This window comes from Chelonoidis abingdonii, chromosome 1 (genome assembly GCF_003597395.2).
Source record: "Chelonoidis abingdonii isolate Lonesome George chromosome 1, CheloAbing_2.0, whole genome shotgun sequence".
Classification (NCBI taxonomy): domain Eukaryota; kingdom Metazoa; phylum Chordata; order Testudines; family Testudinidae; genus Chelonoidis; species Chelonoidis abingdonii.
Genome location: NC_133769.1, coordinates 126441490 through 126463373, shown reverse-complemented (window position 1 = coordinate 126463373; position 21884 = coordinate 126441490). Strand labels below are relative to the sequence as shown.

The following is a 21884-nucleotide window of genomic DNA, read 5'->3' as shown; positions in this document are numbered from 1 at the left end:
GATTGGCAGAGGCCCTGGAGGTTTTTCGCCTTCCTCTGCAGCGTGGGGCATGGGTCGCTTGCTGGTGGATTCTCTGCAGCTTGAGGTCTTCAAATCACAATTTTGAGGATTTCAATAACTCAGTCATGGGTTAGGGGTTGTTATAAATGTGTATGAGTAGGGTTCTGTGGCCTGCGTTGTGCAGGAGGTCAGACTAGATGATCATATTGGTCCCTTCTGACCTATGAGTCTATGAGTCAAATTATGGAGATTTTTGTATTTCATCTCTCTATTAATTATATCAAATATGGGCGCATCCATACACAAATAATTCCATACTGTTCCTTGAGCTGAAACCATCAGTTAAAAATGGGCTTTTGAAAGGCTGAAAGAAAGCAACTGCTTTAAAAAATATACACTTCAAATAGCCCCAACATCACACTGTTAAGCTGGCCTATTCTTTTCAGACATACAACAAATGTCTATTTAAGAACACATCCAAACACATTCCCATCACTCATCCAGAACACATTCATCTCCCAGAAGTTAATAACGTAAGATATGGAAAGAAGGATAAGAGAGACCTTTAGTCCACCTCCTGGCTTGACCAAAGGCAATGAATCCAGCCCTAGCTCATTTCAAGTAAGTTCAACTGTGTCAAAGGTTACTCACAAGCTATTTCTTGATGTTTTATAGCTGATGTCTACAGATGTCTAATGATTCTCTGTCTTCACAGCAGTATCCAGGAGGGAAAAGTGATGCCTTTAAAAAAATTCCAGGGGCTGACTTACTATTTATGTACAGGGCCTTCTATGGGCTACTTTTATATAACACCCTGAAGAAAAAGCATATTTTCCCCCACTCACTATATTTAAGATGCTATGTTTTGTGACTTACTCTGGGCACAAATCCTTGAGTGTTGACTCAAAAGATGTATGCTGCCAATTAATTATGATCAAAATAAGATACTTAGATATATTGTAAGCACCAGGTGATTTAATCATTTCAATTATAATGACTTATGTTTACACAGCAGCTTTGCTCCTGTATAAGCCCACAACAGTTTACAAATGGATTTCACAAACTACGTACTGTGACTACAATAGGAATCATTTGATCCAACACTGACATGCAGTCATCTGAGGATGAATCACAACATTGTTTAACAAGAGCACAGGATGAGGAAGTGATACATACTGCAGTCAACTGAAAGTAAAGGGCTAATTTTAATAAAACACCGGCTCTTCTAAGCACAGTTTTGAAATTATCCATGTGTTTGAGATCTATTTATATTTTTAAAATTAACCCAAAAGTCTAAGCATCTATTTGGCATTTTGCCTCTATTGTCCCCTATATGTTTGTGCTTATTTCTCACACAGGATTCACCTTGTATAGAACATTTCATCCTCATGGCCCAGCTGGAGCCCCTGCCTCCTCCCCACAAGTATCCTCCCGGATAAAGAACCATGGAGAGGAGACATCACACACTCTACGGGAACTAGCATCCAGATGGTGTCTCCCATTCCCCTCCCCATGTGGGCTTGGGAGAAAGCTGCAACGAGGAAGCCTGCCAGAGACTCAAGTCAGCAGGGGCAGAAGCCAACGCAGAGACCTTTGGTCCTTTGGAGAGCTTGCTACAGTTTTGACCGGACTTTCTCTGCCCTGTGCTAAATTGGTTGTTTGCTCCAAGCATCCCCCTTCCCTGACAGTCTCTTCACCTGAGCATCACTCTTCTCACTCTCTTCTCCACATCTCTGTCCCACTCAATCCCTTCCTTTCAATGTCCCCTCTCCCTTCCCTTTAGCTTATCCCCTCCTAACTAAACTCATCATAAATACATACATACATACAATATTCTGGAATGAACACAATGTTTACTATCATCACATCATTCACTCTGCTGTGTTTTTCCACTCTTCCCTCCACCCCGTCAGTCTTGTCTCTTTAGACTGCAAGCTCTCCAGGTAAGGGACTGTCTTTTTGTTCTGTGTTTGTACAGCATCTAGCACAAATGGGGTCCTGGTCTGTAACTGGGGCTCTGAGGGGCTGTGGCCACCCGGGGGGGGGGGGGGCAAGTGGGCCAATTTGCCCCAAGCCCCGGGCCCCACAGGAGCCCCCACGAGAGTTTTTGGGGCCCCTGGAACGGGGTCCTTCACTTGCTCCGGGGGCCCCGGAAAACTCTCATAGGGCCCAGATCCCCGGAGCTTCTTCTGCTCCAGGTCTTCGGCGGCAATTCAGAGGCAGGTCCCAGAGCGGAAGGACCCCTCACCGCCGAATTACTGCCGAAGCGGGGGCCCACCTGCCACTGAGGACCCCAGACACCCTGAATCTTCTGGGTGGTCCTGCTGTGGCAATACAAATAAATAACACCACCACCACCACAATAATCATGTATGTGGGGCTGTTGAGTTTAAAAGTGCAAATCCAGGCTTTAGCACCATAGTAAGATTAGCAAAAGGTTATGTGACAACATTTTGACCTTGGGTATCACAAATGTAAAGGCACCTGACAAGATGAGGCAGAACCATTGTTCAGCCAAATGTGAATCTATGTCAAATTTCCCTGGCACAAATTATATTTGTGCCTTTTACGAGTAGTACATTGCAAGCATAGTCCAGCTGCACCTTGATGTTAAATAAGAAAATGAAGATTAGTTAAATCACCACTGAGTTGAAGTTGCTGGCTCTTTATTTTAAACAGCCATCAATAGCCAAATCATGTAACCCTTATTCATGTGACTAATCCCATGAAATAAGACTACCCACATAAGGAAGAGTTTGCAAGACCAGATCACTCAGGTACCAATGGCAGCTGGTCCTAATATAATATCATAAAACACAGCTTCATGGGCAGGATGATATAGCCAACATTAGACTCTGGGAGGAATCTCTCCACACTTGGCCCTCCATTTTCTTGTGGGCAGGTGGATGGGTGTGTGTGTCATCAGTGGGTACGAGGACATAGAATTTTGGAGGAGTTGTGTTGGGGCAGGAGTTGTGAGGAGAGGACCAGAGGCAGGGCCAAAGGGATTACTTCCCACTCCCAGACTTGGCGAGTTAATGCAGCCTGTATTGAACCAGAAAGTTTTATGTTTTCAGTAAGACAGCCCATGCCAAAAGTTCAAAATGTATTAACATACAACCATAAATTACTGTTTATATAGCTCTTAACCTGACTAAAGATGAGGTAAACACTAACTTGGGATGACTGGAGCTCTGAGAACATTACTTGTAGAAGGGGAGATATTTATTAGAACCTGAAATAACTAAAATATTCAGCAGTCTCATGATATACACACATTGTCTCCTGCTTGTACACAATTAAAATTGCTCTAGAGGTAGTATCACCACACTATTTCCTTTTCTTTTACATTACTTCATATTTTTCTCTGAAGCATTCAGGGGAGGGGGGAAAAAGCACTCTTTAAACACAACTTTAAGAAGCGTTTGGTGCCACTTTTCCTATGGATATGTCATGTTGGGTCTGTTCATCACTATGTAATTCCTATTCTGTCATGTTAGCTTGAAATCATGTAACACGATGTGACTGATTCATGACGTGGCATGTCACTCTCTGGCATGTCAGGTGAAAGGCTATGCAAATCTATGACTTACATATCTATGAACACACAGATCTTTAAAGGGTTTTGGGTTTTTTAGCTCTGTTTGCTTAGCAGGTGCTGACACATCCATTCAAAAAGTTGAAAATACTAAAAATGTACAAAACACTTAAGGTTTGTTATTCAAAGAGCTTTTCTGGATGATCCCAGTAAACTGAATATCCCAATCCCCAGCATTCCTAAACACAGACAAGGTTTTCTCTCCACACACTCCCAGTGTTGTGAGATACCTGCCCATCTGTAATGGATGTGTTTTGTAAGATCATTAGTCACAATGCTAGTCTATTTTGTACTTAAAATGCAGTAGGAAATGAAAAGCCTAGAAACTAAAGCAGCCCATGAGAACCAAATGTATTAAACACTTATGTATCGCACAACTAGCACATAAATACACGTGACTGTGAACAAAAATCTATAGCTGGTTTTATATGTGGAGGAGGATCCTCAGAGCCTCTTGTTAAAATCTTACTACAAAACTGAATAGCAGGTTGTATCGATCTCTAGGCCTCTGACTGGAGTTAGCCCTAATCTGGATACTGCTAAAATCTTGCCACAGGGTACTGAGGGTCAGAAGTATACTTCTGGAGGGCAAAGTTTATGCATTTGCAGTATTGCCAGTACCAAATGTTCAAAAATCATGAGTCAGGCCCCCCAAAATCATGCGATTGGCTTAAAAATCAAATCATGAGATTTTATTAAAATAATACATTTTGTGGGGTTTTATTTGTTTTCTGGTTTTTGAGCTTTGGTATACACTTGGGTCCCCTTTACAAGCTTTTCTCTGAAACCGTGAGGGCTTGAAACTAACCTAAAAAAAAAAAAAGCTGAGATTCTCACATATTCACATGACTCTAGGAGTTGGGGCTTTAAATAAACTAAGAAGTTTCATAAGACTGATGATAAAATTGCAAGAGTTGGCAACACTGCAGCAATGCACCCAAGCTTCTGAGGAGGGTACTAGTCTCCATTTTAACAAGGTCAACACAGTCTCTTTTTAAGTCTCTCTCACTAATATACCTCAATATTTCACATTACACAAACTGAATACTTTAAAAGCAAAGTACTTTGCAATTTTTCTTTATGAAACAAAATATAAATATTTGCAGGAAAATGCATATAATATAATTTGGTGTTGCCTCCATTCTGGGTTGTGGAAAAGTCTGTCTTTCAATGGGAAAACAAAGTAGATTTTCCCCATCTCAGATGCCTTGTTTCTGCAGGGACCCCCAGTTACCTGAGATTCTTCACAGGTTAAGAGGGGAAATATCTGTGAAGCCCCCTGTTAAAATATTAGCAGTATAACAGTGGGATGATCTGAGAGCTATGCGCTGGAGAGGAATGCTTTACATTGTTAATAAAAAAACAAAAATCCCCGATTGAAACATTGCAATTTTTCCTTAAAAATAAGAGATGGGTACTGCTAAATAGGTTTCTTTCAGACATAATTTAAATTGTTCTGCCTGAACATGGGGTCAGAATGCCAAATGCAAACCTGGCACAGAGTGAGTGCATGCAAACTACTACTCAGCAGACGGAGCAAGCAACTTCTGGAAGCAGGTTAAATGAACAATATTGGTGTCTAATCTAATGCCTATTCTAGTTAATACAAAAACTCTCATTGACTGGAACGGGCAATGGAGCTCTAAATCCCTTGGAAATTCTCTTTCTGTGTTTAACAAAAGTTATACGTTTGGTTAAAGGAAAATCCACGAAAGTGCTTTGTGAGTTTTTTATATACAGTGCCCATCACTGGAGAGTCAGCCTAGGGACCTTATCTGCTGTTGTAAGTGAACGAAGAAATGAAATAGATGGCCTGATAGAACCTGCCCTTATGGAGTGGAAGGTTTATTGCCTGAAGCAGAGGGGCATCTAGTTTCTTTCCTGAAGAAACTCTTAGATTCAGCCTCCCATGTTTCATCTCAGCCTGTCTCCTGGATCGTGAGGGGGTCAAATGGCTGGAGTACTATTGCTTTATGAGTGGGGCAGTACGTGCTGCTGAAATGAAACATATTCTTTGCTGTAGGACATCTATTAGCTCAGTATCTACACAAAGTAAACCTCTGTAATAAGGGACCAATGACCTTTGCTTGATAGGAATTTAATACAAAGAAACAAGCCAAATGTTAATGCAGGATATCCCAGCATTATACTGGTGCAGGGTATTTTTACTGTCTACATTTAAGCTCAGATTTACTGTGTGGCCCTTAGGATGTGTACAGCCACTCTCAACAATTTGCAGTGGAGACGAGAGAGATCATGCTCACCTGAGTACTTTTATGCTCTGCCTCCCCTCAACATGAACTTCATCCCTCTCTTCACTCCTGGTTCCTCCTCACCAACCAAAACAAGCCCTCCCACATCAGTAGCCTAGCTCTTCTCCCCAATCAAAACAACCCACTACCTCGTTAGCTTTCCCCTAACACCTATATCACCAACCCCAAGAACGGGCAACACTCTGATACTCTGCCCTACGAGCTCTGGAAGACACCACCCTCCATTGCCAACCTCTCCCACGTTGCTAGCCTCTCCTCCCTGCATGGAGTCACTTTCTGCTCTATCATTGTACGCAGTGTCACTGTAACCATGTTGGTTTCAGGATATTAGAGACAAGATGGGTGAAGTAATATCTTTTATTCTATTAACTCCTGTTGGTGAGAGAGAGAGAGAAGCTTTCAGGTCCTGAAGAAAGGCTCTGTGTAAGCTCAAAAGCTTGTCTCTCTCACCAATGGAAGTTGGTCCAATAAAAGATATTGCCTCCCCCACCTTGTTCTCTGTGTCAGTTGTTCTCCGCCCCTCGCCTGCCCTTCACTCGTCCTGTTAGTTTTTAGTTTTTAGTTGGTTAAGACCAGCCAAGCTGCACACTCACTCCTCACCCAGCCACATTTTCCAACACCCTTTCTCCTGCCCTCATGGCTCAGTCAACCTTGAAATTAAATGATCCCCAGGTGACTTCTTAGAGAATTACCTAGGGGATAAAATACTGGCAAAGGCTTGATGAAACACAACCACAAAAAGCCAGTCCTTTCTCCATTTCATCTTGTTGCCTCAGATTCCATGCTGTCCCCTGGTTATGCTCTAATGAAACCGGTAGGGCTGGATGGCAAGCTGGCCATGTCAGCTCAATTGCTATCCTAGCAACTGTAAAAAATCATGAGGTTCCTTTTTCATTCATTTTTATTTTATTTCTGTAAAATGCTCTTCCTCTATCAGTTTTGTGCACCAAATGGTATTCAGGGGGGTCAGTAAACTGTTATATCACTTCTACGTAAAAAACAGAGAGATTGATCTGAAACAAAACACTGGATCCCAATGCCCCTGAACTCTGGGGAAGTCTGAATCCAGATCTGAACTTCATATTTCTAAAATAGGCCAAACAGAAACTTCAGATCCAAACATGCTCTTGAACTTTAGGCATATTTGGATCTGAATCTGTAGCTTAGGCCAATCGCTAGTAAAAACATAATGTGTCTGATTCATTTTTGTTGTACTCCAGTTTAATGCTAGTGTAACCTTACTCATCTTAGTGGAAATCTGCTTAAATGATGTAATACAGTGGTGAGTCAAGCCCAGTATTCTTACAGCTCAGTGTCTCTTTGGTGCAGCAATGTACTGTTACCTCATTTGAAGACTGGTTACATTCTTTAGCCTAATGCAAGTACAGCTGTTTGCAATAATTTTCTGACCTCTTCATGCTTTGCAGTAACGGAGAGTTTTGGGGAGCTGTTTGACCTCTTTACTAGCCCCTGAAGGCAGTAATACTAGGAACGATGTCATGGTCTCAAGCAATGCTGTCTGGTTAATGCTGTAGGGCCTTTTTCCACAAGGATGGAAACCCAGAAGAATCTCTTCCCTTGCAGGAAAAGAAGGCAAAATGTGGTGGGTCTTTCCTGGTTTGCACAAGCTAAGGAAGACACTGATTGATATGGTAGGGACCTTAACAGAGTCATGTACATGGAACTTCCCCGTCATCCCCACTTTGCTTCACATCTGTGCAATCAGATGCCTAATTTTGAAGCCATATGTTTTAGAAAAGCAAGGTCTCACTTTAATTTTTGTCCTTTTTTTTTTTTTTTTTTGCAATAGCAGATTTCAAAGGGTTTCTCTCTCTGTGTGTGTGTATGTCTGTGTGTTTTGTTTTCTTCTGAGCTTGCATTAGTAAAAGAGCTGACTGTGCCTGACAGAGCTGGCTCACTAGTGGCTGTGCTTGAGAGTCAGGCTTCTGCCAAAGAGACATCATGATACTGGGAAACAGAGCTGGGAAGAGTTAACCTGAAAGGGAATCCTATGAGTCCCTCCATCTATTTAATATATTTTTAGGAGCGGCAGCAGGGAGGGAGAAGGCACTGCGTAACTGCATTTTTGTTGCTGTTCTATAAACTTTTTTTATTGTGCAGTGAAGACGTTTTACTTTATAAGAGCATCACAAGTTCTATTCAGATATATAATTTCACTGTGCTTAAAAAATTGTGGTTTAAAATGTCAGTTTCTGTGCCTAGCTGTTTGCGTTTATTGTGTATATTGAGAAAAGGAATCGAGAGGAAAATACTATCAGTCATCCTCAGTTCTTTCCACATATTACATCTAAGCATCATGAGACAGTAAAGGAAAAGGTTTCCAGTTAAATGGACAGGTTGGCTACATTTTATCCATCAACGAATGGACATTGTAGCAAGGCGGTGGGATACCCCACAGCCCCGCTGAGGGACGAACCTCCCCTACCACCACCGTGGGCGGAGCTGCTGGGTCCTGCGCCCGCTCCTCAGAGGTCACGGCGCAGACCCAAAGTATAAAAGCACGCCTACAGAGCTTAGTCGAGGCCCAGCCACCGCAGAGGCCAGATGTCTGCCCCGTGCTCGCTACCCCGAGGAGGACTGGCCAAGCCTGCCCTGTGCTTTCTACCCTGAGGAGGTCTGGCCAAGCCTGCCTCGCACCAGCTACCCTGAGGAGGACTGGCCGGGACCACCCCGCCCCAGCTACCTCGAGGAAGGGCTGAGATTGCCTTTTGCCAGCTACCCCGAGGAGGAGCCAAGCCTACCACTGGCTACTTACCCAGAGGAACCGATGGTGTCTGAGACCGCTGGTGACGCTACGAGGACTCAGGTACCCTATGAGGGGGAGTGTGGAAGTAGACCGGGGGCAGCCAACCCCAGTCTGGCTGCAGCACTGCCAGAGCCAATGTCAGTGTGTTGCGGCCAGGATCCCCACGGACAGCGGCAAGTCTCTGCTGCTGCTAGGGCCCCGGGCTGGGACGCAGTGGAGTGGGAGGGCCTGCATCCCCCCCGCCACCCTACTCTGGGGTGGCAGACTTCCCCTTCCCCTGGCCTGAGGAGGCCGAAGCCTATGAATACTGCTCAGTCCGGGCTGAGGGCCTGAGCATTTTGACTCAGTGTTTGTTGCCCCGCCCTGACCTAGGGCCTGGGCCGGCTTCGGACTATTGACTCAGCCCCGCCCCGGGGTCTGAACCCCCTTAACCGAGTGTGCGTTGTTCCCCATGACAGCAGAGCCACCGGCCGGCGAACTAGAGCGAGGCGGTGGGATACCCCACAACCCCGCTGAGGGACAAACTGCGGCCGAGCCGCGCTACAGACATAAACACCACCTAAGAAGTACAGTTCAGTGTCAAAGCTGGAAAGCAAGTGCCAGTCACTTGCTATGTATATATCACTTAATCTATAACATGAACTACTGTAGTATATTAATGGTTTTACAGCTGTGTTCTAGCCCTGTTGGGTAGTTTGGGATGGGCAGTAGGGAATGTGAGCCTTGAACAATTATCCTTTAGAACATGGCTTAAGTTCACTCTGGTTTAACTGTAGTGTGGATAGGGCTAAATGTTGTTGCTCATTTTTGACCCAAATGTTTAGTCAAAGTTTGGGACCCTGGAGACGTTCCAATTGGGGGGTGGAAACTGATGATGGAATCTTGTATTTTCTTTAATGTAATCTTGTTTATTTATAAGGACTGTACAAGGTCCTGCTTCTGCAAATGCAGGAGGAACTACAAACAAAGGAACAGTTTCCTAGTTTACAGTTACAAATCTCTTTAGCCAACACCAGACCCCAAAAATTCTCTCTCTAGCATTTTCCAGATTTATACGCTGCTCTCATAGGTCTGCTATTTGACCTGCTTCTTTTTGCCACTGTCTCTCTCACTTTCTGTTCTCTATTTGCTCTCTAACACATGGACACGCGCATGCACGCACACACACACGCACGCACACACACACAAACACCTGAGCAAAAATCATTCTCCCTACCCAGTCTAAAACTCCTAGGCAGGGTCATTTAACCTTTTTGTCTTAGGTGGGGGGAGGGGGTTGTGATTAATTTATCCTGACCGTATAAAGTGAGAGGTCACACCCAATCTCAAAGAGGTCTGTGACTCATGCAGACACCAGTACCTCTCAGCATAACATTATTCTATTCCAGTGCCAAAAATTCCACTGGATTCATTTACAGGGATTTCCAAACTAGTGGAAAGGAAAAGGCTGTGTCCAGTCCAGAAATATATACAAATAAATAAATCCTGCAAACCTTCCAGATAACCATGCTGCAAACACAGATCCAAAATTCTAACAGTAATGGAGTACCTCACATTTATACAGAGCCTTTCATTCCAAAAGATCCCTAATACTGTACATATTCTAAATAGGAATAGTTTCATTCACTGATGAAATAGGCACCTCAGCTGCTGAACACTTACATCAATAAAGAGATGTATGGTTGCCCTTAATATACTTGCACTAAGGTGTTTAACTCGGTTCTAGTCTCTCTCTTCCAGCACCATGCAGGAAAGGATTGTTGTGAAGGACAGTTCGTTGTTGTTTCCAAAATGCTTTTAAATAATGAAGTTAAAAGATGCAATAGACGGGAGAATGTTGATATTCTTCATTTGAATGAGCTGTGTATTCAGCATCTATAGAGTGAAATAAATTCCTTTCCTGTAGCATGTTCAATCAAGAAAGCCAACACCATCACAAAACAGGAAAGCCCTATTTTAGGTGCAGAAAATCACTCTTGCCACTCAACAGCTAAACTACTGCAGTAGTTGGTGGTCTGATGGGAGAAGCAATCTAATGCCAAGGTATATGTCTGACTTAAAACTCTCATGTACAGAACATTAGACATTAAGATTCTGATTCTCTGCTATGTCTGAGCTGGGGTCAGATGTAGTGGGCAAGAGATGCTACAGCTAGCTGGTTGCAGCTTTCTGATTCAGGCCCACCCAGGCCTTGTGTAAAATGGAGTGGGAGTGGTCCTAATCTAATTTACACTTCTGGCACAAGGTCTCATCTCCTTCATCCCACTTCCTCCTTCCCATTAAGCAGAGGTGAGGATGTGGCTGTGCAGGTCACTGATACACCAGCTCAGTGTCAACAGATATTCTCCCTACATTGGAGAACTGCCCAAGAGGAATCTCCAGACAGTTTAAGGCCCTAAATCTTTTGAAGTTGATAAGAGAATCTGGCCCTAAATCTTTTGAAGTGGATTTTGGTTACAGACACCAAGGCAGATTTTTAAGCCATTCTTTATTTCGGTGATCAGAGACCCAGACAATGAGAAAATAAAGTACCATCCTCACTTAAGGATTCACACTGACATTTGTGTGGATATTTGCAGTTGAAGAGAATCTGATTGTGTATATCTAACTGGTTGGCACTGTTTCTGGCTTATCTGAAGCACATTTCCTTTCCTTGTCACAACTCCCAGGTGCCACTGCTGAGCAAATAGTAACATCACTGCCAGAAGTATTTGAAAAGAACAAAAATCATGATTTGGACACTATTCTGTTGTCATTGATGGAGACACAACTCTGACTCGGGTTAGGGTTGGGGTCATAACAAGGTTAAAAGAAAAGCACCCAGGAATTCTCTCTTGTCACATTTCAGACTGAATTGCTCTTGTTTTTTCAAGATGCTGCAGACAATGCACCATACTTTGTCGAGTATTAAGAGACATTTAGCTGCATTTACAAGCTACACTGAGCATAGGCACCGACTCCGTGGGTGTTCCGGGGCTGGATCACCTATGGGAAAAAAATAGTGGATGCTCAGCACCTGCCACTGGGCCCTGCTGATCAGCTCCTCCCTCTCCCCCATAAGCCACCCAGCACCGAACCTTACTTGTGCCTACCCTCACCCTCCCACTTATGCCATAACCATCTTGAATATCCAACTGAGCAGCAAGAAAGTACTTGCAGAATCAGGGCCAAAACGTGCTTAAAACAGAGACTGGAAATCCAGCACAATTTGGCAGATTTAAGAGATAGTTGCCTTTCACAGGGGCTGTGGAGGAGGCCTTGGTAAATTTGAACAGTGTGATTAGCATGCCGGCTGTCACAAAAACTGCTAAAGGAGAAGCTGTGTTAAAACCCATTTCCGCAAGATACACACATTTTCTTTTGGATGTATTCCACCAGCTCTGTTTCTTAAATCAGTTTTTCTGGCAGACAGATTCCATTCTGGAAAAATGCATGACACCAGCTCAGTTTCCTGCTTGAAAACTCAACAGAATGCACAGCAGGACATAATGGTGTACGTCCTCCATGGTTTCCTAAAAGTCACACCACAAGAATCTGAGAAATAAATTTGAACATTTGGGGACACAACTGTCGAAAGGCAAGTGCAACACAGAAGAGGGCAGGTTAGTCTGCACAGTCCATGCTCAAACACTGATGAGGGCCACTGATAAAAGGCTTGCCAACAAAGGGGTTGCCAAGGTCTTTGAGGGGTCTCAGTGATGTCTTCATGTCTTACTAGATTTAAAGGATGAACCCTGGCAAACTCCCCCTGATGTTTCTCAGCATATCTAGAGCCAGCAATTCCATCTGCTGCTGAGGCCGACTTTGAAGAATCCTTGCAAAGAGCAGTACAGTAACTGTAAATTTCTAGTCAAAGGAAAAAAACATCGTCTTTTCAAAAGTGACCCACATGTTTGCCACCACCTTGAAACACTCTCATGTGGTGGGGCTGCCTCTTTGTCTATGAATACTTGAGCATATTTCCAAAACTGTGCCAGTGTAAACTGTGGGCTGCAAATGGAGATTCAGCAAACAAAATCTCCTGAAAGCTTGTCCGAGACACTAACTATTCATGTATGGAGACTTTACGTACTGCATCTTAACGAGGCTTTTCCCCCCAGAAAGACCACCATGATTCAATTTTATGAACCATGTTTCCTTTGGAAAAATTGGGCTGTGAAACTCAGATAGCTCTTCACTGGTAATAGCTGAAATAATGAGGTAACACAAAGTGAATAGTTTTGTAAATGTTGGTGCAAACAAGGTTTGTAAAACCAAAGGAAGACCCATGCAGATACAAACTAAGGTGTATCACCATGTATATTATACACAGTTTAAACATGTAGGATTCAGTTTCTGGTGCTATCACATATTCAGCACCGTCTTCCTAGCTAAGCCTTTACCCAACTTTAAAAGGTTCATTCTAATTAGTGTAGGCACTATAAAGATTTCTTTATCACTTAGTATTTATATATATATATATAAAATTGTGTTCCTATGCTGAGTTCAAAGCTCAGTATAGCACTTGCACAACACCACAGGCAGGTCAGGTGACCTTTCTCCAATTCTTCTCTCCCTGGTGCTGAGGACAGACAAAGTGATATGTCTGTCATACGCCATTACCATTAGAACAGAATCTTGTTCTTTTATTACAACTGAACTCCACCGGATTTCTCAGCAGGAATGCTAAGTGAAATCAATGTCTTGGGTTTCCAGGCTGAGCTTGGAGGTCACAGCCACTCTATCATTTCTCAGCATCTCTTTCTCTCTGAGCCTCCAACTGGCACACAGCAGATTGAAAACAGCATGCATCAGAAGGCTCATGCTGCACAATTTTACAGCCTTTTGGAGCCCCTCCCGCCTCCTTTCCTAGTGGCCCACTCTTTTTTTTTTTTTTTCCAATTTGCAAATAAGTTGTGTTTGTGTGCTTCCACAGAGCTGTGAGCCAAAGGCACTGGAACACTTCTGAATAAGGAAAAGCAATAAAAGACAAAGAAGAACAGAGCTGATTTTGACAGCTGCCTGGAGGATGGTTTTGCCGACATTACCAGGCTGATCGGCCTTATAATTCCATGAGTGCACAACATAAATACTGTCCCCCATCAGAGCTCATCAGACATTCTGTTTGTGCCGGGTAGATCCAAAAACAACATCGGGATCTTAAGTGCAGTGGAATCTCTTTAACAAGCTGTTGGGGGCATCATACAGAAAACCCTTGTAAAATGCACAAAAATCTCTTGTTAACCATACAAACAACTGTTTGAAAAAAAGCACATTGTCGGGGAGCCAAATGGCTTTATGATTGACAACTTTCCACTACATAAAAGAGATGTCCTTACGAAAAGAAAAACTTTGGGAAGTCAAAAAGTCTGCATCGAGAAGAGGAGAAAGTAAATGTGTACCTCCAGGTTGATTCTGGGTCCTAAGCATTCCTTTCAATTTTTGACCATGTATCTCATTGAGCTGACAATGGTATTATTTTTTTGGCAGGCAACTTTTAATCCGTATAGCTTTACTGTTAGGCTAAAAACTAAGATGCTTCTGTCAATTCAAGGAATCTTTTCTGACATGATAAAGGAAGTGGACAGCATGCTAGAGGACACCGAAGGGAAGGAAGGACACATTTCATCAAGTTTTTCCTGTCACTTAAATGGGGATGCTTTTTACTCATTTTCCTTGGCTAAATCCTTGCTACTTGTTTACAATAACTAAGGTAGGAAAATGTGACCAGTTTCCTTAGGCCACCTGAGAAATAAATTGACCACATCTTATTCTGGGCAGTGGATTTAATGAGTTGATCCTTAGTGAGATATAGCATCTCAAAGATTAGATAATTTAGAGATACAAGTAATAATGAGTGGAATTTTCAAAAGCATTTAAGTGATTTAGGAGCATGAATCCCATTTAAAAGCAATGGGACTTGCGCTCTTAAGTCATCTAGGCCCTTTTGAAAATCCCAGTTACTATATTTTATTATATATCTATTATTTATACTTATCTATATCTATATGTAGATATAGACACAAATGGTGGCCCTTATTCTGCAACCTCTGAGTTGTACTTATGCAAGTAGTCTCACTCAACATCACTGGAGTAGTTCCATTGAGCACAGAACTTAATCTTGATTCATTAACATGACTGGTTCAGGTTTCTTACCATTTAGCTTAGGGTGGATAGGAGTTGCTGAAACAGGCTTTACAATACATTAATGCTAACTCAAAGAGAAAAGTAATCAAAAGATAAGGAAGCCATTTTCTTCTTGGTCTTATGGTCCACTGTATTGTATGCATATCTGATTTAAATTGATCAAAGTCACAGATGTTGATTTAGCAACAGACAAAAGATTTCTCTCATTTATTTGGTATGTTCATTTAACCTAGCTCACCTTGTCCAGGCAAAGAATATGGAGGGACAGAGTGATATAGAAGCTTGACAGCAAGGACAAGTATACTCAATTTACTCTGAAAAAATCTCATTTGTACTCTCAGCAACCAAATCCCCCAAAACAACTGCTGAGAAATGACAGAATCTCAAATTAACGTCACTTGGCCAATAGTCAAATGAAGTTCAACCTGTTATGTGGATGTGATGCATTCTCTGCCTTTGTCTTACCTGTAGCCAACTTGCCAAACAAAGGTGATGTTTTGATGATTTGACTACAATTGCTAACCTGACCTTCGAAGAGAGCATAAATCTTCATTCTCCAGCCACCTCCAAATTACTCTGGGTAGACCCCTTCATTATATAAATAAGATTAAAATATGTTCTGTGATACAACGGCCACTAATTGAGCATCGGCTCTGCCATTGGATATGTACATAGAGTCCCCACTGATTTCAGTGCCTGAACCCCAGGGCAGAATCTGGCTCTGGATGAGATGCCATGCTGCTATCATATTTTGTTGGCTATGGGTTATATGGGTTATATGGCTATGGGTTAAATGTTAGGGGGGAACAGCAGTTGTGTGCTAGAATGGGAGGCACGCAGCTTTAGTCTTTTGCACATTACCAAAGGATGGAAGAAATAATAATTTTGTGGCTCAGGCATTAGATGGGACTCAGGAGAGCTGCATTCACTTCCCAGCTCTGTTACTGGCTTGCTCCGTGACCTTGGGCAAGTCACTTACTGTCACCACGCCTGAATTCTCCATCAGGTAAATGGGGATAAGAGTACTTCCCCTATTTCTTAGGTGTATTGTGAAGATGAATCTGTAACCACCTGGGAGGTGCTCAGATATCATTTTGACAGGGACCATGTAAATACTGAGAGAGAAACAAAAACCTGCTCCTTTGAAATGGCACAGTACCTTGCTTTTGGGTGGAGGACTGTTTGTGCTCTTGTCTGTGTGGATACTGGTAGGGGATACAGCCGCACCAAGGTTGCCTTGGGGTATGCCAGGTATCTTGCCTCCTGGAGACACTTGCATTGCAGCAAGCTGGGCAGCATACAACTGCTGTAAAGAAAAGACAGGAGAGAGAGAGAAAATTAAACATTGCCAATAAACAAATTAAAACATTTTTCAAAAATTTCTCCTACTACTGATGCTGTAGTTTTTTCAGCCTTTTTATTTAAGCTAGCACACTGGCATATTTCAAGACAGGAGCTGTCACCTTTTGATTCATTCCTCAGGAGAGGAATGACAGACGTCACATGTGAGATGGCCTAGTTTCTGCGTGCATCCAGAGATTCAAAACAAATAGCAATAGCCCAACTTCATGCCTTCCTTGAGCCATTTGATCAATTGTTTTGCCTCCTGACAGGACCTGACCATAAGAGCATCCCATCCCATCAATATTATATTAACACCCAGTCTGTGACATTTACTGTCATCATATTGTTCACTCTGCTAGTATGTTATATGCCTCTCCCTTACTGTGTGTGTGGCTTCCCAATTTTGACTGTAAGCTCTTTGGGGCAGGGACTCTTTGCTGCTTTGTGTTTTACAGCACCTCACACAACGAGGCCCTGTTCTCAGGTGGTACTACTGTAATAAGCTTTAATAAGAATAAATTATTATTTTGCATTATATTACTTTAGCAACTAGAGGCTCCAATCAAGATTGAGACCTCTTTGTGTTAGGTGTAGCAGAAACATATGGTAGAATAAAAAACAAAATGTTCTAAATATTAGAGGCCCTGAGCCATCGAGGGACTTAATGACATTTTAACTTTAAGCACTGAATAGTGACATCAAAATCATGTATTTAAAGTTAAGCACCAGCTTAACTGCCTTGCTGTATTGGGGCCAATAGGAAATAGAGAATTTGGCTGTGCATGCAAGCAACCTAAACTCACAAAGAAGAGGAGAAAACAAACACCAGCAGCAAGAAAAGACACTGACTGATTTATGTATAGAGGAGAACAAAAATGAAGCTGGATAGAAGTCTGGATGGCCCAGGGAATTGTTTACAAGGTAACAGAGTCAGTTTCAATATCAGGCCAGACCAAATCCACGGTGACCTGGCTTGGGGAGGATGTTCCAAGCAGGGCTTGGCAAAACAATGTTTAACAGCCCTCAGTGGTGCAAAGATACTGTCTCTGGGTATGTGCACAAATATCACACAGAGTACATAAGGTTCTGTAAAGAATATATGATGGTGAGGTCAAATGTGCAGCTTTCTTTGCTGTGAGTTTAGGATGACTTATATGGCTCGTGCATAGTGAAGACATGAGTGATCTATGCAAGTCATCCCAAACCTTGATATCTCACCACTGTCATGTTTTTTCTTTATAGCTTTTCTGTCTGTACTTCTGTCCAGGCCTGTTCCTTTTAATTTTAAAAAAATCTAAGCTGCTTCTGCTCCTTTAAATTTAACTAATTCTGCCCCAAGTCATTCCTTATTTCCTCTTCTCTCCATTTCTTCTTTGGTTTACTATTCTTCTCACTTCTGTTTCTTTTAATTTTCTTGTTTATTTCTTCATTTTTACCTCCGCTTATTCCTCAGCTCTTTCTTTCTTGACATTCATCCCTCCCCTTCTTTCTCCACACTCTCTCCTTCCCATTCATCCATTCTTTAATTCTCTCTCTCCTCTTCCTCACACGTCCACTTATTCATTCATTTGCCCTATCATCCTCACCCAATACCAGTCAACCTCCGACACAGCCACCCAGCCACAAACCACAGTGACAGATGCAAAATAAATGCCTAAACAGACAGATGGCCACGCTCACTCACCCTTTAATGGGTCCTCAAAAAAAGGAGCCACTCTTGCAGCCATGCAAGGAGAAAGGAATGGGGGCTTTGACGCAACAAACAGGAGCTGCTGTGGCTGTAGTGCAAAGAGAACCAGGTTTCTTTCACTAAAGCAGAACTGGGTGGGGAGGGTGGTAGTTCTTCAGTAGACCAAAGAGGACACTGATGTGCAACAGTGCAACAGAGTCAGGGACAGCTCTAGGTATTTTGCTGCCCAAGCGAAAAAAAATTTTGGCTGCCCCCACCCCAGCCTTGGGCTTCCCTCCGCACTCCCCTGCTGCCCCAGCCCTGTGTTCTCCCCCTGCTGCCCCAGCGCTCCATCCCATACCCGGTGCTGCATCCGGTGGGGTCAAAAAAAAATATTGTCGTATCGTAAGAGTCAGTTGGGTTCTGCCCACCCTTGCAGAACCTCCTCAGTCTCAGGATCTCCCCCTCCCAGGGGAACCCCCTGCTGCCCCAGCGCTGGGCTTCCCCTTTCCCCCCCAACCAGTGCCCTCTCCCCATCCCCCTGCCACCTCAGCCCTGGGCTCTCCCCCAAACCTGCACCCTCCTGCTGTCCCAGCCCTGGGTCATTGGTAACTCAATTCCAGGGTGGGTCATTCAGCAGGAATTTTGGATGTGAACAGAACAGACAGCATTGGTTCCCATATGGTTACAGAACTGCAGTAAAGTGGAACAATTTTCAGCTTGGAGGATATCTGGATGCATATTATAAGACTGTTCTACATAAATGAGGAAAAGTTGAGGTGCCTTTATTATTCTTTTGTTCCACTCTTTCTATAGGGAATTTGCCAATGCAATATCCCTGTCTTCCTTTTAAACAAATAAAACTTGAAAAAAAAAAAAAAGGCAATGGCTGTTGAAAACAGCAATTCCAGTCCTAAAAACCACTGGGAAGCATTTCTTGCTCAATTTTATCCTACTTTTTCTACAGCAAGTTACAGTGGATCAGTATATTTGATTTGGGAGAAATGAAGTAACAGCTGCCCAAACTGAGCTTGAGCACTCCTGAATTTTGAGGGTGTTCAAATCTGGAAGGCAGGTGCTAAATCTGGAAAGAAAAAGTCAATTTCTGCTTCCGTGGCTCAGAAGTAGACATCTTCCTAAGTGCCTGGTACTGTATCTAAAGTTGCCGACATCCTCTAGTAGAGCCTCCCCTCCCTTACTTTTCATTTTAAATTCTAGTGGGATCCATTTACCTCCCTTGCTAGGCTTCAGATAGAGAGGGGAACTGTCCATTTAGTCCACCCAATTCCTTCTTTGGGGGCTCCAAGGTAAGGTTACATCAGTATCCCTAATCCAGTCTGGGGAAGCCTTCTGAAGGGGATATCTGGCATAAAGCCTTCTACTCCTTGGGCACACTTGTTCCCTATTCACAGTGCCACCCCTTTCAACTCACAGCAAGCTGCAGCATGGCTCAGCTACCTCACTCCCTACCCCTCCTTTTCCTGTTCATAGCTACCAAGGGATTGCTGGAAAATGTAGCTCTTTCCCTGCTCCAGGGCTGGCTCTACAGGCAAGGAGCTAGGCAAGGAACTATAGCTCCCTTACTTACTCCCATGGGGTCTCAGCTCCCATGCTGGATCCCCAGCTGTTCCATAGCTCCGCTTCTGTAGGGTTTTGAGAGGGGAGGAAGTGAGTTTAACAATAAATAAATAAATAAATAAATAAATTTAAAAGGATGGCCCAAATGCCTCCCCCTGCAAATGTGCCACCCCAAGCACCTGCTGGTGTCTAGCGCTGGCCCTGAATAGAGTAGCACCCTGGATCAAAGGAGCTGTCCAGACATATATCTGGGTGGAAGCAGACCAATCCCAGCTGAGACAGGGCCAGACCACTAGGTAAATGCCAGTCTGAGTCAGGCAGTAAAAGTATTTTGACAAAAAAGTATGGAGCTGTTTGTGGCAGGAGAGAAGGCTGCAAAATGGCCAGTTGAACTGGAAGATAGTAGGCCTCACAAATGTTAGAGTGATGGGTAAGATATGAAAACACAGATTACACACTAGAGAGGTCAAGGCAAGGGTTAACTATATAAGACCTTCAAGGTAATGATGAGGGTGTTTTAATTTGATCTAGATGGGGGCATTTAGTAGGCACTACTGATGCTCCATGACACGGGAAGATTATAAAGTTCTACTAATCAGCTGACAGAGTCATGACAGAGAAACAATATTCTCCTTCAGAGGCCCCTGGAAATGCTCATGTTCTATTATTCTTTAAGAGTGAACAATCAAATAGGACATTCACCCTGAAAGGAAAGGGGAGCAGCTAACTCAAGTAGGTCCATGACATTAGGCAGAATTTCCAACTTCTCCACCTCTTGTCCCTATTCCAAGTACCAGATCATCCTTGCCCGTCTGTATGGGGTGTGTGTATGTCAGAGTGACCGAGACTTTGTACCACTTTAGAGCTGTGAGTGATCTATGCACAATGGCTTGGAAGCAGTTAATCCTACGTGAGAGCTGCTTGCAGTATTAACATCCAGCTTTCCTGACAGCCTAAAAAGAAAGGCCCAGGATTAAATGGGCATCAGAGGCTGAACTTCCCTAATCACCCCTATGCAGAGGACAGCAGAAGGCCATATTTTGAGAGGGCAAATGGAACTTAAGTGTTGCATAGGCCTTGTACTGGTCCTCTGTTCAGGGATAAATTTGGTCCTCAGAGAGGTGATATCTTGAAAAGTGTTGACACATACGGGTGGAGCTTGGAACAGTATGGAAGACAGGGTGGAGGGAAACTTGCAATGCCACCACCCATGCTGAATCTATTCTGTGGATAAATAGATACCTTCAGTCTCCTGGGCTGTCAAGCTGACATTTTTCACCTCTATTCAATCTGTTTCATAATGTAAGAATACAAATTAAAAAAAAGTAAATGAATCTATATGAAAGGTTCCAACCTTATTGCAGCAGAAGCCAGGTGTTCTCTCTCAAACTATCAGTGTATGGGGTATTTTTAATGACAGCTTGTCATTGCAGGATTGCAAGGGCAGAATGTGGCCTCATGTGCATGGTCATGCACCAAAACCAAAGGGCAGGTGGGTAAGAGCAGTCACTGCAAATAACTATACCAGCTCATGCTGCTATAGACTCTTGCTCCATTTAAAAAATGGTGGAACTGACATTTTGAGTAAATAAAAAGTTAGTCAAGCTAAATGGTTCCAAACTGTGAAGCGACGATGGGTTGGATTCTTAATTAGCCAGTGAGATTGTTCCCATACCTTACCCACACTGAAAAATGGAATGAAACACGCAATACGCAGGACACATCTCAGCTTGTTAATATTAATGCACAACTTTGAGCTTTGACATTATTGAATGTGTCTATTCAAATTTAATCATTTCAGGGGATGATGGCTTATGATAAACAAAAGGACATGATATGGACACATCCCGTGAATTGAGATGGCTAATGGAAAACAAGAAAGAAAGTTTATGGCTATGGTAAATAAAGCAATCAAACTCAAACAAAGGGACAGTTCTACCCTGAGGTCCACAACGGAGAACCTCAAAATCTGGAATAAAATGTATGCATTGGAAAGGCTGCCAGCAGTCTTTATGCTGAATTGTCGAGTCGACACAGTCTGTATCCTGTCGACAGCCAAAATGTGCATATTCTATGCATCCGCAGATCTTTCACAGTGATGAAGGTAGCACCTCAAAAATGAAATGGGTGTAATTTACACTACATAATTGCTGGAATAAAGCATTCTTGAGCATCCTTATATGTATGCCCAGTAGGGAACTTCGCTATGACTGGAGATTTGTAGATGACTTCCAGCTAATTACAGGAGTGGAAGAAAGGTGGGATTAGCAAGGGAAGCTACCTTAGTGAGGTCAGAACATGTAGGGATAAAGTGAGGAAGGCTAAAAGCCATGCAGAGTTGGACCTTGCAAAGGGAATCAAAACCAATAGTAAAAGGTTCCATAGCCATATAAATAAGAAGAAAACAAAGAAAGAAGAAGTGGGACCGCTAAACACTGAGGATGGAATGGAGGTTAAGGATAACCTAGGCATGGCCCAATATCTAAATAAATACTTTGCCTCAGTCTTTAATAAGGCTAATGAGGAGCT

General features: G+C 43.0%; 1 protein-coding gene across 7 annotated transcripts in view; it reads right to left on the bottom strand.

The window, feature by feature from the left end:
* The window catches only part of SOX5 (SRY-box transcription factor 5), an 881700-nt gene that overhangs the window by 63300 nt on the left and 796516 nt on the right, over window positions 1–21884 (bottom strand). For all 7 annotated transcript variants that reach the window (XM_075069816.1, XM_075069799.1, XM_075069812.1 and 4 more), the window contains one exon: window positions 15924–16070. In XM_075069816.1, coding sequence (XP_074925917.1) covers window positions 15924–16070 — 147 coding nt within the window. The remainder of the gene's footprint in view (window positions 1–15923; window positions 16071–21884) is intronic.